Source organism: Herpailurus yagouaroundi, unplaced genomic scaffold (assembly GCF_014898765.1).
Source record: "Herpailurus yagouaroundi ecotype Mexico unplaced genomic scaffold, PumYag 210, whole genome shotgun sequence".
Lineage (NCBI taxonomy): Eukaryota > Metazoa > Chordata > Mammalia > Carnivora > Felidae > Herpailurus > Herpailurus yagouaroundi.
The window spans coordinates 26,031,590-26,047,685 of NW_024412441.1; the positions used below are offsets into that span (position 1 = coordinate 26,031,590).

At 43.3% G+C, this 16,096-nt stretch overlaps 1 protein-coding gene and 1 long non-coding RNA gene across 5 annotated transcripts in view; one reads left to right on the forward strand and one right to left on the reverse strand.

The window, feature by feature from the left end:
• The window catches only part of ST6GAL2 (ST6 beta-galactoside alpha-2,6-sialyltransferase 2), an 85,214-nt gene that overhangs the window by 21,548 nt on the left and 47,570 nt on the right, over positions 1–16,096 (reverse strand). For all 4 annotated transcript variants that reach the window (XM_040454139.1, XM_040454140.1, XM_040454138.1 and 1 more), the window contains exons 3-5: positions 10,496–10,593; positions 8,711–8,812; positions 5,517–5,691 (exon numbers count right to left, since the gene is read on the reverse strand). In XM_040454139.1, the coding sequence (XP_040310073.1) occupies positions 5,517–5,691; positions 8,711–8,812; positions 10,496–10,593 (375 nt within the window). The remainder of the gene's footprint in view (positions 1–5,516; positions 5,692–8,710; positions 8,813–10,495; positions 10,594–16,096) is intronic.
• On the forward strand, positions 1,155–14,416 carry LOC121016473 (uncharacterized). Its single transcript, XR_005784304.1, has 3 exons — positions 1,155–1,588; positions 2,649–2,824; positions 14,132–14,416. It is a non-coding gene; the product is annotated as an uncharacterized LOC121016473 (long non-coding RNA).

Sequence of the window (16,096 nt, forward strand, 5' to 3'; positions counted from 1 at the left end):
TAGACAGAACAAGAAGAATTTATTCAGATGCAAGTTAAATATTTGTGACTGAATCTGATGTTACTAGGACATCTTGCCCAAAAGGAAACTTCTCCATAGGAGCTGATAATACACAGATCCCACAGAACCCAGGAAAAAGTACAGTGCCTATTTGGGTATTGTGATCAGAGTTGACATTGATGCAGCAATATTTCCAACCCTGTTCTAAGGAACATTCAGAATGGTGCAGTGGACAGAAGTTACTTCTAGACCCTTCTTCCCTTCAACATGGTAGTTTTCCCTTTATCCTTAGGTTCAGTTACCCACGGTCACCTGCAGTCAGAAAGCAGATGATTCTCCTTCTGATAGGTCATCAGAAGGTCAGTGGTGGCCAAATGCCACATCCCAATGCCCATGTCATTCACCTTATGTCATCTCATCAAATGGGCATTTTATCACCTCACACCATCAGAAGAAGGGTAAGCACATTGCAATACCAGTTTGAGAGAAAGACTGTATTCACATAACTTTTATCATAATATATTGTTATAACCCAGAAGAACACACACATACCTACCACAGCTCCTATCTACCAGGCAAGGCCACATGATTTGTGTGCCATCAAGGAGACTGCTGGTGCAGGACTAGGGGTTGCTAATGAAGGTGCAAATGCTTCTGGAATGGGAGATGTTGGCTGAACTATCTGCCTGAATATTACTGAGGGCGGTTTCCTGAAATCAATGAGAGTTGGGACGTTGCTTATTGGTGCCCCAACTTATACCTGACTAATCAGTACATCCGAGAATCTGGGTCCCAAGATGATAAACCAACCAACCAAACGAACAAAAATCTACTTTTAAGAAGGACGTTGACAGGTAGCTGTTATGTATATCATTTCACAAGTTTTAGGGCATGAAAGAAGTCCATCAGTAATGATAAGAGTAAATTTTTTAGCTATGTCTTCAAAGAAACAAAGGATTAATGTATTATTGGTAGCATCCTGTGTTCTCCTGCTGAGCTAAATGCTTATCACCTTGATGGCATGTCTATCAATACAGGACCCACAGACTTGATTTCTGAATTTCCTTCTAACTTCAGGATTCTAAAATGCCAGAAGGGTGGTTCTCAAAGTACAGAACAAGGACCACAGCAGAAGCATCACTTAAAAACCTTTTAGAAATGCAAATTCTTGCCCCTTCCACCTTCCCAGAAACTCTAGGGGTGGGCCCACTTGTCTGTGTTTTAGAAAGGTATGGTAGCCAGCCTCCAGCATGGCCCCCAATGATCCCTACCTGGTATCCCCATCTTTGGGTAGTTCCATCCCACAACAATGGGACTGACTTGTGTAACAAATAGAATGTAGCCAAGGGGATAGATAGTTTATGACACCATAAAAAGTACTGAGACCTCCTTCTTGTCTCTTCCTTGGATTGCCTGCTATAGGGAAGCTGGCTGCCATGTTGTAAGAGCATTCAAGTAGACCTATAGAGAGGTGTGGTAAGGAACTGAGGCCTCCAGTCAACAGCCATCTTGTGAGTGAACCATCTAGAAAACAGATCAGCCAAGCCAAGTCCAGACAGCTCAATGCAATCTCAAGAAAGATACCAAGGTAAGCCAGCCAGCCAATCTGCTCCTACAATACTGACCACAGAAACTGTACAAGATAACAAATGCTTATTGTTCTGTCCAGTAGCTAAGTTTTGGGGTAATTTGCCTCACATCATTAGATATCTAATACATAAGCCCTCTCTGGGTGATTCTGACACATGTTAAACTTGAGAACTTCTCAAGTTCTAAGCTAAAACATTCATTCTCCAAATAATTACTTCTTGTACCTCCTATGCGCTAGGCTAAGAGCAGGAACACAATGGGAAAAGCACACACTTCCCAGCCCTTGATGCATCCTGTTCTCTTCCTTCATTGCTCAGTTTGTAATTTTATTTTATTTAGGGAAGGCACACCTATGTAATGTCTGTCACTCGGTGCACCATGAGTTCTTTGCCTGGTTTCCTCACCACTGGGCTGAGCCTGGGCTCAGCATCATGCTTGGCACATAGAGGGGCTTAATTAATACCTACTTATTGGATGACTTTCCCCTTCCATTTTCTCCACCTTTCTCCTGTATGATGAATTCAGGCACCAGGAACAAGTCTCCTAATACCACCAATGACATGACATTTAAAGGGTTCAAGGTGTGTTCCCCTGGGAATCTAACTACCATTTATTTCCATAGAAAGACAGGTCTTTTGTGTTCAAAACAGTCAACTTTTAAATTTTTTTTTTTCAACGTTTATTTATTTTTGGGACAGAGAGAGACAGAACATGAATGGGGGAGGGGCAGAGAGAGAGGGAGACACAGAATCGGAAACAGGCTCCAGGCTCTGAGCCATCAGCCCAGAGCCCGACGCGGGGCTCGAACTCACGGACCGCAAGATCGTGACCTGGCTGAAGTCGGACGCTTAACGGACTGCGCCACCCAGGCGCCCCAACAGTCAACTTTTAAAGTCCCTCTATTTCACACGTGCAGATTCACAACACATATAAGGAAAACGTATGCAGCGGGTTTAGAAACATCAGTAATTAAATGTGACACCATTTTCCTTTCCAGAAGAGCACATCCATAAAGCAAAGGGCCTCATCTTGCTTCACCTGCAATGTCTTCCCCACAGGTGGAGCCCTGTGCTAATGAGGACAGCAGGGCGTCAGAATACTGCTCTCCTCTGATAGAAAGCACCCTGCTGATCGCTGTACCTGGGCAGAGCCCAGCGCTGTGCACACAGAAACATCCTGATCTCACCGACCAGCTCTGCAATGGGTTCTTTTTGTCCAGTAATGAACATGAGAGGTTAGTGTCTGGACATGATGAGGTGGTGAGACAAGAAGTCAATAGTTTTTTTTTTTTTTTTCTACGTGACGTTAGAACACGTATTTGGAGAACACTTCTCAATAACAGAAAATAACTCATTGATTTTTAGAAATTCTTATGGCCGACAGATTGAGATGTGAGCGACATCATTCTGCTAATATTTAGGAACATCAGATAAGTTATAAAACAGACTGGCTCTCAGCATATTTCTGAGCAGGATCAAAGAGGAGGCAGACAGATTGCAAAGTCAGCAGCGTATTCAGAGGGCGACACCCCGACTGTATCTCCCGTCCATCCTTAGTGAGAGCTCACTCTTAAATCTGGCCAGGGACGGCAGGCCATGTCTTCTGTGACATCTGTATCCCCAGTCACAGAGCACAGCCCGCCCACTGGGAACTTAAGGCTTCCTTATCTGCTTGCTCTTTTTTCATTCTTCTGTGATTAGCAAAACTTAACAGCATTGTCCTATGCAACTTTGTGTGATGATGGAGATGTTCTCCTGCACTGCCTGTCAAGACAGTGGCCGCCAGTGCACGTGGATACTAAGAACCTGAAATAAGGCAAGTGCAAGAGGAACTGAAGCTTTTCTCTCCTTTAATCCTAATTAATTTAAATTTGCATAGCCACATGTGGCTAATAGTTGTCACTCTGGGCAGGACAGTGGTAGAAAACAGGGACCATTGCCCATCGGCACACCAACTCATCTTTAGAAAGATTTTATGAGTCTCATTTCTCATATGAGCATATTTAAGGCTCACGGGGATAAGTGACATGCCCATGATCAAAAAGCTGGTAAAGGGCAGAGAAGAATTTACACTTAACCTGCCAGACCCAGCCTCCACTCCTGCAATGACGTCAAACTGCATTCCTCCATATTCGTGTAAAAGCAGCCTCTAAGGCAAGTATCAGCCTCTGAAAACTCCAAATTCTCAGTAAATAGCTATGAAAGGAAGCTGGCCATGTGTGGCAGGATTCCTTCCAACAAAAACACATGGGAAAATATTTCTCTCCAGCTATGACTATCTATGTGAGTCTTTCAACTGCACATTGCTGTAAGTATATCTGACAGCCCCCACTGTGCTCTAAAACTTCTGCTCCAAGGAAGCAGAAGCCCCATGAATTCGTGAGAAGGCAACAATATGAAAATGATTTTATTAAACTTCCGCCACATCCTGTTATGCTGTCTAAGCATTATACTCTCCTACTTACCCTTTGCTGACAAACTGGATTATACTTTCTTTCCTAAAGCAAGAGGATCTCACGAAACTGTGCAAAAGATAAAGACACTACGATTTCAAAAAACTGATTTGGACACAGAGTGTCAAAGGTATGACTTTAAAAGGGGGTTAGCTATACTGAAGGCAGCTAATCTACAGAGTCATATCGTAAATTCTGTCTTGAACTCTAGGTAAAATAGTTCACATTACTGCAATGCCACAAACTCACTCCAAAATCCACAAGCCTCCATTCAGATACTTGTATGTCCCGTATCCATAATGAAAACAGTGCTATCTCCATAAATCTCTCCTTTATTCAGAGGGACCCAGTTTGCAGCCCAAATTAAGACGCAGGGTGGCTAATTCATTGAAATTAGGCGGGGAGAACATCACAGTTTTTTGTGGACACAACTAACATCCTTTGGTTCCACTACAGCTTTCATATTGCCAAGGGGATCGAGGATATTCCTTAATATTACCCTACTTGGGTAAAATCAAAGAGATAATGGGATGATTAGCTGAATCATGGGTAAAGAAGTAGAGTAAAACCACAAATTTTGGAGGATCAAAGCCTGGCTGCAAAATATATATATATATAAAATAAGCTAAGTGTGATGATTCTGTTATATGAAAAAAATCCATTTTTTAGATTAGAGCTAGTGGACTCTGGCAGCAAGAGCTGTACAAGGTCTTAGAATTAGTCTCATCAAAGCCTGCACTTGCTATCTTGCAGCACATGACACTATCCTATGGTCACAAATTCAGCTCCTCAATCTGGTATCACGTAAACAATGTGAATGGGTGAGTGGCTAGTGGATCACAGATGACCCAGGTGGGGTCTGTGTGTCTTCCCCCTTGAATCCAGTGGGGCCTTGACTACTCTGACCCGCAGAAGACTGCAAGTGACATTGTGCAGGTCTCTAGGCCTCAACCTTAAGAAACAGGCAGCTTCTCTTTCCTGCCTTTTGGCACACTTGCCAGGGGCCATGAGCTCCCATGTAAGAAGCCCGAGTACCCTGAGACCACCATGCAAGAGACCACGTGCAGGCACAAAGTCAATAGTCCTGGCTGAGCCCACCCTCCCAGCCATCCCCGCCAAAGGGGCCAACCACAGGAGTGTAGCCATCCCATGAAGCAGGTGAATACCATGAAGTGATTCCCACTGAAGCCTGTGGAACAGAAGAAGAACCCAGCCAAGCCTGTCCTGACCCACAAAACCGACAGAAAATAAAACAGTTTTTGCTGTACATCTTGCAATTCTGGGGGCAGTTATCACGTACCAATAGAAAACTGGAAAAAACAGAGTGTTTCTACTATCTTCAGCTTATCTATGCTTCCTCTGAAACCACCTTTTAATTGTTCTGATTAAATAACATAACGGTACATTTGCTCAATACTAAGCCTAACCCTAACCCTGAGTGCCTGCCTGATCATCCATTTTTATATATACCTACCAATGAAGCCAGAAGATGGTGGGTTGGGCTGAATCTTCTCCTTGGTGTTCTCCTGGATAATGTCCCAAAGCTGCCATATAAATTTAGGATGAAGAATGTAAAATGGCTGATTTGGGTTTCTCTGCCGGTGCTGAACATATGGAGTGAACAGGTTGTAATCTGGCTTCTTGTACCACTAAGAAACAAACAAACAAACAAAATCAACGCAATCAAGTACAGAGAACCACACTGTGAAAAGGAAACAGGGCAGCACCGGGGTGGGGTTGGAGACTATTTAGAGGCTAAGGGCCCGGGAGAAGGAGGTGAAGTACAGGCACTGCCTCATGGATGAGGGAACCAGAACAAAGAGAGATAGGGTCCCAGCCCTGAGGGACAAGGATTTGTTCTTTAGTGAAATATGGGAGATGAGCTAGGGCAGGGGCCCCAGACTTTTCTGTAAAGGGCCAGGTAGCAAACCCTTGAGGCTTTGTGGGCCAGACAGTCTCTGATGCTTCTATTGTACTGAGAAAGTCACAGAAGATACATCATGAATGAGCATGGCTGTGTTCCAATAAAACTTTATTTACGAAATGGGGCCAGATTTGGTCCACGGCTACAGTGTGCTGACCCTGGGGTTTCAATCAGTGTATTTCAAAACATATTTTTCATATGTAATACAGTGACAGAAAGCATATCAGTTATTGCCTAGGTCTGGGGCAGTGCTGGGCAGACTGATAGGTGGGGCACAAGGAACTCTTGGGAGTGCTGAAAATATTCCATTTCTTAACTGTGGTGGTGGATACATGACTATATAAATTTGCTAACACTCATCAACATGTATCCTTCCACTGACTGTACATGTTACTGTATGAAAAAATGTACAATAAGGTTGATTTACTTAAAAATTTTTTTTGATGTTTATTTTTGAAGGAGAGAGACAGAACGTGAGCAGGAGAGGGGCAGAGAGAGAGGGAGACACAGAATCCGAAGCAGGCTCCAGGCTCTGAGCTATCAGCACAGAGCCAGACATGGGACTCGAACTCACAATCTGTGAGATCATGACCTGAGTGAAGTTAGTCGCCCAACCGACTGAGCCACCCAGGCGCCCCTAGGTTTACTTTTAAATGTCTTCAGAACATCTGAGGTGCCACCATGAAAAAATGGGATTTGGAGGTATGTGGGGGAGAGACTTAGTTCATAAGGCTCTGAGGGCCCTGTTATCCCTTCAAACAGACACCTTCGGGAAACAGTAGATACGCACTGAGATCCCAAGTAATATTCCATGGTTGAATGGGTTCTGTGGCTTTAACTATTTTGAGAAGGACCGGGGCCAATCATCTTGTGTAAACTTTGCCCCCAAGCCAAGAGGCAGCAGAAGGGAAGCAAGAGGAGTGTGGGCCTCAGTTTCTTCACCCCTCCTCCTGCTCCCCAGAGCGCAGGCCACCCAGAAAGCAGCCCGGTTGCCTGGGTTTCAGCACTGTTGCTGTCCCCTCCATCGGGTTGGACAGCTCTGTGCCCTGGGCTTGGATGCTTCCCAAGGAGGAAGAAACAAGGTCCAATAGCTAGAGCTCTCAGTCTCTCCACAGATAGTGAGAAAGCTGTCAGAACTTAAAACCAGAGAACTTCAGACCGGAAAGGAAGCTGAAGAGTTCCAACATGCATTTCGTGCCGGATTCTCGGTAGACGGTACCTGTGAAAATCAGCCAGAGAGCTTTCTCAGAAACTACACACTGGGGCTGTAAGTGATATGTCAGGAAATGGGGCTCTGACAGATACATTTGAAAAAATACTCTCCAGGTGATTCTGGTTTGCGCTCCTGGTTAAGAACCAGTTAGGATTAAAAGAGAGAGGGAGGCAAACCATAAAAGACTCAAATGCAGAGAACAAACTGAGGGTTGCCAGAGGGGTGATGGTGGGGGGAGGGGCTAAGTGGGTGAGGGGCATTAAGGAGGGCACTTGTTGGGTCTTCTACTCCTGAAATCATTACTACACTATATGTTAACTAACTTGGATTTAAGTGCAATTTTTAAAATTTTTTTAAAAAAGAGCCAGTTAGGAATCATGCTAGTTAAATGTCCAGCCTTGGTCTCAAGATGAACAGTGACACAACAGCCCCAGAAGGACCCATCTGACCTTGGGCCGCTGCTCTCTTGGGAAGTCCTCTTGGTAAAGCCAAGGCCTGTTCCCTCATTTCCATCATCTTAAGAAGGATGCATTCTCTTGGGTCATGACAGAACAAGTTGAAAGACGCTCAGTGGCACAGCAGACATTATCTTTCATGAGGCTAAAACTATCACACTTCTTTCCCAGCCCTCCTTAAAAGACAAGTGCATCGGCTTTTCATCCAAGTTCTCACCAGAAGTAACTAGCTGCTTGTTTACATAGGCAATGATTTGCCAGAATGCCATGAATGTAACTTGCTTATATTTTGATGGCTAGCAGTAATCTTGTTTACACTGTATCACATAAGGTAAGAAAGGTTTAGAGGAAAAAGCCAGAGTTGCACACTCAAGAAAAGTCTGTAACAGGTTCCACTTACAGGGCAGTGAGCTGTTGATTCACAAAGTTTAGATTCTCTTATCAAGCACTTTGAATTTATTTCAGAAGGTCTCGTAACTACGTGGAAGGTGATGTAACCCTATCACAATGGAAAACTCTGAGTTTACTTGGCTCAACTTCCAGTGTAACTAGGAATTTCTGAACATTTAGGGCACTGTGATTTGTTTTTGTTTTTATTTTTATTTTTATTTTTTAATTTTATTTATTTATTTTTTTTTTCACCGTTTTATTTATTTTTGGGACAGAGAGAGACAGAGCATGAACGGGGGAGGGGCAGAGAGAGAGGGAGACACAGAATCGGAAACAGGCTCCAGGCTCTGAGCCATCAGCCCAGAGCCAGACGCGGGGCTCGAACCCACGGACCGCGAGATCGTGACCTGGCTGAAGTCGGACGCTTAACCGACTGCGCCACCCAGGCGCCCCTGTTTTTGTTTTTAAATCTTCCAGAGCAAAAGCCCTTTTTTCATTAGGTAGGTCACGTTCACCAAGTACGCTACCGGAACTGGGTATCAAAATGGTATGAACGCCCATGTATTTCAGTAGTGTCCATGATTGGTTTCATTCTGTGAAAGCTTAATCCTTGACTTGCTCCCATTATTAATCAGTCAAAGGCACTGTCTGATCAGTAGGGTAAGGGCACCAAAGGGAACACTTACCAGGTTAAGATTTGCAGAGTAAGGAGCAGGGTCCCAGGCCACCAAAATGACGTTTTTATACAATGAACTGTCAATGAAGTGATGATTGGGGTTGGTCAGAATCTGCAAATACACACAGAAATCATTTCAAAGCGAGTGGCTCTTCAAAATTATGTTTTTTAAAAAGAGGAAAGTTTAAAAAAATGAATCAGAGCAAGAAAAACAAAATTACTCAGACTTTACTATTTTCCTCTGGGGGAGTGAGAGAGGCAGGCATTGCACGCTAATGAACCTGAAGAAATGTCTGGGGAAACTAGGGTTAAAAATAAAATTTAGGAGGGGTGCGTGGGTGGCTCTGCCAGTTACCCGTCTTGACCTCAGCTCAGGGCATGATCTCATGGTTCATGAGTTCCAGTCCCCAGTCAGGCTCTGTGTTCACAGCCCAAAGCCTGGAGTCTCCCTGGGATTCTGTGTCTCCCTCTGTCTCTCTGCCCCTCCCCCATTCTTGTTCTGTCTCTCTCTCTCTCTCTCTCTCTCTCTCAAATATAAATAAACATTAAAAAAATTTAAAAAACAAAATAAAATAAAATTCACGAGTTCTTACATTTTCATCAGCATTATACCCATAGCCAGTGGTATCGAATCAGCTCCTGAAAGATGCGATGCCTTAGCTAATTTGGCACCCCCGACCTCCTCTCTAATTGCCTTCACAGACAACTGGAGAAGGAGGCACAGATATGAATGACCCACGTTATTAAGGTGACTTCAGAGTGCCAGCCTCAGGACAAATGGAACAGGGACAGCCAGCAGACTGGTGACAGCCCACATGCGACTTCCTCCCTTTGTGGTCCTAGAGGAGTCCTTCGATCTCACCTGCCAATCATCTTTTTTAAACTACAGCTTTGGAGGAGAAAAAAAAAAATTTGGTTTTCCTCAGTGTTGAGGTGCAACTTTTCACAGTTTTTAAGATGCACTCTCTTTCTTCATGCAGATTTCTCAAGTCAGGACATATTTTACAGGTGGCATGTATTTTAATTTGTGGGGATGATTAGCTAAAAAGCTGGAAGTGTTAATAAATGAATGGCGACTCTTACAATCCATGCTGTCTATGAAGCAAGGAAACATGGCGATTGTTTCTTCCCTTGCTGCAGGCTGCCTGGCTCAGGGTCCCAGGCAGAAAGCTAATCTTTTCTTCTGCAAGCAACTTGTCATAAATCATCCATCACCTCATGTTCTTTCTATATAGTTTGAAACTCTAGAAACTGCCATGGTTTTGAGAATAATTTTGCTTTGAATTTGGAAAACATTTGTATGAAGAACACCAAAAAGAGAAATACTTCCATTTTCAACAATTTCATTTTTAAAATTTTCAGATAATGGACTAAAGTTTCCAAGCCACCCTACTGACCCTTGGATTTTGTAGCCTTTGCTTTTTCTCCCCTTCATCCCTTGCCTTTCACACCACCATGATTTTTTTCTAAATTTAACTGTCCTTTGCTCCATCTGTAATATACAACACACTATGATTATATATATACACATACATATGCATACATGGATATCCATACATGTTTCTATATCTTCTCTGATTTTTCCTTTTAATCTTATTTACTCATTTTTTCCTAGTCATGTCACACATAAATGCCTATTTATCTGCATTTTTTCTCATCAATTCTTTTATGATTACAAGAACCTACAAATAAGCAAGACCATGGTCATGTACAACTGGGTAATTTCTCTTCATTCACCCAGTTAAACTATTTACCTATAAAATGTACATGCATGAAAACACTCCATCCATCTTACCTGGGAATTAATGATGCGCACGGTGGTTTTATTTCCAACATCTTTCTCATAGCCACGTGTAGGTGCCGAGTTAAATCTCAAAACTGCATCATGAGAATCTAAGAACACATGAGTGACAAAGTTACTTAATTTTTTGCTGTAGAATCAACATAATTTAGAAAAAGTTTTAAAGCAAATTTTTTTAATACCTGAAGCTAACTGGAAACAACCAATACAGTTAAGATACCCATACATGTCATTTTCAGTGTCTGTAGTGTTTATTTCGAATGAGGTCTTCGCTAGGGGACAAATCAACATGGGAACATATGAATCCATTACATGTGGTCCAATGTCATCTCAGACATATGTAGGTACTTGTTATGTGTTCATATTCTTTAAAGGGGCATGCTTTATGTGGGCATTCTCAGAGATTCCAGGGTATTTCCAAGATGGAATCTATGGGAGCAGACAAAGGCTGCAGACAGAGGCTGCTTGTTTGTGGCCTCTTATTGCTTTAGAGCATGAAGGCTGCTCATGGTGTCGCTAAAGAGGCCACTTGTGCCAGGACAAGGACATCTCCCACACAGTGAGAGCCACAGCCTTCAGTGCAACTTTTATACCTTGGGGTACTGGTTTGTGCTTAAAAAGAACACCAGCTCTATAGAACACTGTACGTTAACCATACTGGAATTGAAATTTAAAAGTTGAAAAAGAAAGAAAGAAAGAAAACCAGCTGATTTCTGTGCTTTACAAATTGCTGCTGATTCCCAGAAGGCCCATGTGAGAGCAATCGAGAGCATTCTGCATTTCCAGCAACGGTATGACCAACTGCCACAGGACTGGAGGACGGGAGACACCACCAGTGGTACCGGCTGCCGAGGCTCTTTACACTCTTTAAGGGCACACCTTGGTTCACCGAGCCTCAACTACAACATAAATCTGTGTCTCTCTTCATTCAACTTGACAGACTTCCTCAAGTTCTCAGAGGTCCCGGGTGAAAACACACCTCCCACATCCTGGAGGCTGACGAGGACACGAAGAGCTAGAGGTAGGCTAGATGGGAATGGGGACACGTTCCCTTTCCACAAAGCAGTCTAGGTGCATGCATATGTCTTGAAATCTCCCAAGCCAGCTACTGTGTTGCCCAGAAACCAGAGTTAATCAGCAATAAGGGAATCGCTACAGGCTATCTTTAGCTTCAAAAATTCTATGCACATTTCAAGCTTACCTTGGAGCAATGACAATGCCTCTGTCTGCGTGAGAGAGAGGTAAGATTATGTATTTCTGATTCACCAAAGAGCCTGTAGACGTGCCCTATGTTTACCGTGACCATACCCCACACAAGTCCTTAAAGCAGGCCACCTCCTTGAGTGTGCTGCTCCCTCCTGAGCAGTCTTCCTAGGAGAGACTTTCCTACCCCCTAAGTATCAGAGACTGGGCACACATGCCACCATTGAAACAACGTTACCTTAGGGGGTGCCTGGGTGTCTCAGTCAGTTAAGCATCTGACTTCAGCTCAGGTCATGATCTCACGTGGATTTGAACCCTGTGGATTTGAGCCCTGTGTCCGGCTCTGTGCTGACAGCTCAGAGCCTGGCGCCTCCTTCAGATTCTGTGTCTCCCTCTCTCTCTGTCCCTCCCCTGCTCACACTCTGTCTCTCTCTCAAAAATAAACAAACATTAAAAAGAAAAACAAAACACAGTTATCTTAGGTGCCTTTCTTGACGGGCCCTGAACTCAGAAGAATTTGTATTCCAGTTTTGAGCACCAAAATTAAACAGAACACAAAGAAGGAATAATGGGTACTTGACTACGTAATTGAAAAAATTCTAAAGGGGAGCCTTGGGTGGCTCAGGGGGTTAAGCATCTGACTTCAACTCAGCTCATGATCTCGAGGTTTGTGAGTTCGAGCCACATGCCAGGCTCTCTGCTGTTATCACAGAGCCCACTTCAGATCCTCTGTTCCCCTCTTTCTCTGCCTCTCCCTAGCTCGTTCTCCCTTTCTCTCTCAAAAATAAACAAATAGGCATTAAAAAAATTCTACAGTGTTCTTTTAGGGGAAATGGTGCAGGGGGGGAGCAAGCTGTGACCACCTGTTTTAATAAATAAAGCTGGACCACAACACAGACATAGTCATTTGTTTATCTATTGTCGGTAATGGCAGAGGTGAGTTGTGACAGTGACCCCCATGGCTCACAAAAACTAAAATATTTACTACTTGGTTCTTAAAGAAATAAATAAAGAGGTTTGCCAATGTTTACATTCTAGGTGATCCATGCTTTGAATAAATGATGCCTAACAACCTGAACACTTTCTATTTTCTTTACAATATAGGCACTTGTTCATACATTTTTTTTTTTTTTTGTAATGAGCTGTTTGGTTATTTTTATTGGATAGTATTTTCTCATACAAATTCAAATGCTATTGGAGTCAGAAAAATTTGATTACCCAAAGCAGTGGTTCTCACGTTTTGGTCTTAGAACCCTCTTACACTCTTGAAAATTATTGACAACCCAAAGTTCTTTTGTTTATTTGGATTATATCTGTCAATATATGCCTACTTTGGAAGCAAAATAGAAAACTTAAAGATGTTTTGGGGCGCCTGGGTGGCTCAGTCGGTTAAGCATCCAACTTCGGCTTAGGTCACGATCTCGCGGTCCGTGAGTTGGAGCCCCGCGTCGGGCTCTGTGCTGACTGCTCAGAGCCTGGAGCCTGTTTCAGATTCTGTGTCCCCCTCTCTCTCTGACCCTCCCCCATTCATGCTCTGTCTCTCTCTGTCTCAAAAATAAATAAACGTTAAAAAAAATTAAAAAAAAGAAAACTTAAAGATGTTTATTAATTAACTGATTATTATTTTCTTAAAGTAGGCTTCATGCCCAGCGTGGAGCCCAAGGTGGGCCTTGAACTGACCACCCTGAGACCGACACCTGAGCTGAGATCCAGAGTCAGATGCTTAACAGACCAAGCCACCCAGGCACCCTTACTTACTAATTTATTTTCAAATATTTTTATGAAAAATACCATATTTTCAAAAAATAGAGGCCTTGCACTGGTTTAAATGTCTGCAGATCTCTTTAATGCCTGGCTTTTCAGAAGACAGTTGGTTTCTCTTAACTGCTTCTGCATTCTGTTGCAACATATTGCTTTAGTTGAAGTATATGAACCCTCCGATATATCTTTGAAAATGTAAGGAGTACTTAAAGTCTTTCCACATTACTGAGAATATTCTTCTTTGATACTTCATCAAAACTTGACAAGTGCTAGTTTCTTAAAAAAGCTTTCCTAATGTGGAATGTGAAACCGTATCAATGAACTTGCCATGCTCTGTTACATTAAAATCCATTCAAATAGTTCATCTTGCTCTTAAAATGGATGATTCACCCACGCATGCTTTTGCAGCATTGTGCAACGGTCATTTGGAACTACCAATTTAATAAGTTATGCAGATCTTCCAAATATTGATGCACTTCATTATAAGGTATCCCCCGCAAGTCACAGCAGTTAATATTACCATGCATCTCATCAGTTTTTAAGGCTGGGACACTTCTAAGTTTGAAAGAGTGCCTCATGGGGTTAATGAGGTTGAAACTAGCAGAAAGTTTAAAGCTTGTTTTTCTGAGAACTATTCCCCCCTAATCAGCTGCTGTGTCTTTTCAGACCCCACTAACAGACTCACTTAGCTATTTCTGCAGAAGCCTCGACTCAAGGTCAACTGATATGGTTCCAGCCTAGGAACAAGCAAGGCCTGGCATTCCTTACTCGAGATTAGAAGCCCAAGACCCCCTCCAGTTTATACTGGCTCTCAGAGCAAGCCCATAACCCCTCTCCTCATCTGAAGATAACCTCCTGACATCAGGGGCTGAATTCTGCCTCCTTCCAGAGTTAAGTCTCCACCTCAAGGGAACATGGGGTATATGTTACAATAAATGTTTGCTCAATGAACATGCTATCTTTCCTTATGAGTAGTTGTTAAGTTTCCTTGCGCTTTGCATCAATATGTATGCATTCTCAACCCCTATGATTGTAAAAAAACTCATTCCCTCCCCCTTGGAGGAAGCAGATTTGAGGCTTATCCTCCCTTCTTCAGGTTTGGCTGCATAAATGAACCCTTTCCTTGATGCATACCTGATGTCTCGGTGATTGGCTTTGCTGTTGCACACAGGGCAGACGAACTTGGGTTCAGTTACAAGTTCCTGGTTGAAAGCTTGAATTTTATTACTGGCAAAAAAAATACTGTCCGCTATTTTCCTAAAAGGGACAGGCTCACTCAATTCCTCTTTGAGAAAATATCTACCAAATATCCAGTGACTGAATAAAGTATGTCTATCAGTCATTTGTTTCAAGTAAACATGGCGTCGCATGATACAAGTGGCTAGTTCTGCTCACTACTCAGCCACACAAGGGCTTTTCCACTATGTGCTGGTGTGCAGAAGCGTTTTCACGTCATTGCCTTCTTGGTCTTGAAAACATGTGTACTCAAAGACTGATATTTAATAAAGCCAACATTTTTAAATGTTTTCCTGCTTCCTCAAGGACATCCGTAAGTGAAACTGCCACTCTTTTCTTCTCCTGCAGAGCTTGGCTGCAGAAATTGCAACTAGTACCATTGGGCAACACCGCCTTCATTTACACTAAGCAACAGTTTTACCTACCACTGCCTCTGCACCACCAGTGCAAATGTCAATGGTTAAAAAGACCCCTGTGTGTTTTCATAAAACGTTTTCCCCTCATGAGCCCCTGAAGGGGTCTTGGGACCCCAAATGTAAGCACATCACAATGATGTGAACTGCTGATCTGGGGCAACCCACTCCCAAGCCAGAGTGAGAGCAGGCTCCAGGCAGTGAGGTGACCTTTAGGAGCAGACGTAATCAGGGCACTATGAGGGCAAGAAGTGTGAGGCCAGTGCTGCTGAACCTTAGTTCTCCTGCTAAACCATGCTGCCCTTGGATGCAGCCTCTGTCTAAAGGAGAGGTGAACAAGCCAAGGCTTCCAAGCAGTGGGTGCTTTTCAAATTAATTAGGTAGAAATTCCAAATTAACGGTATCACCCTTGAAAATGTCACAGCTTTTAAATGCCAGTATTCTACACTGAGGTGTGTGTTAAGCCTTCAAGCGACCACACAAGGCACAGGGCACAAAAACATAAACTAGCTTAATTCCTTTGGAAGTGGTAGGAGTCTAAAGAGTTAAAAGGCCAATTTTTGTGCAGGAGGCTGCTATGGAGAAGGAACCTCCTTAAAGCTGTCAGTGGGATCAGGATGGGAGGGGGGAGCGTTTTGGGGAGGATGAGCTGAGAGCGTGTCTATCACGCAGACATGTTTTGTAAACATATTCCTGGCTGTGCATCTTCTTGATAACGCTCTTGAAAAACTAAGCTGTCCATTCATATTTAGAAAAGAAGGAATGGATCAGACAGCAAGCACATGGGGAATAAAGTAAAGCCTCATTTCTGGAGAAGGCATTTCCAGGGTAGAGCCATTTCATGTTGACCTTGAGAACAGGGCCAGGCTACATGCATTCACTAAGGAAGATTAAAAAACCCTTCAAGAAGCAGCCAGCCAGGAGGCGTATCAGCACTAAGTCAGTGCCTTGCCTTGGGCACTGGGCCCCACATCCCCCTCCT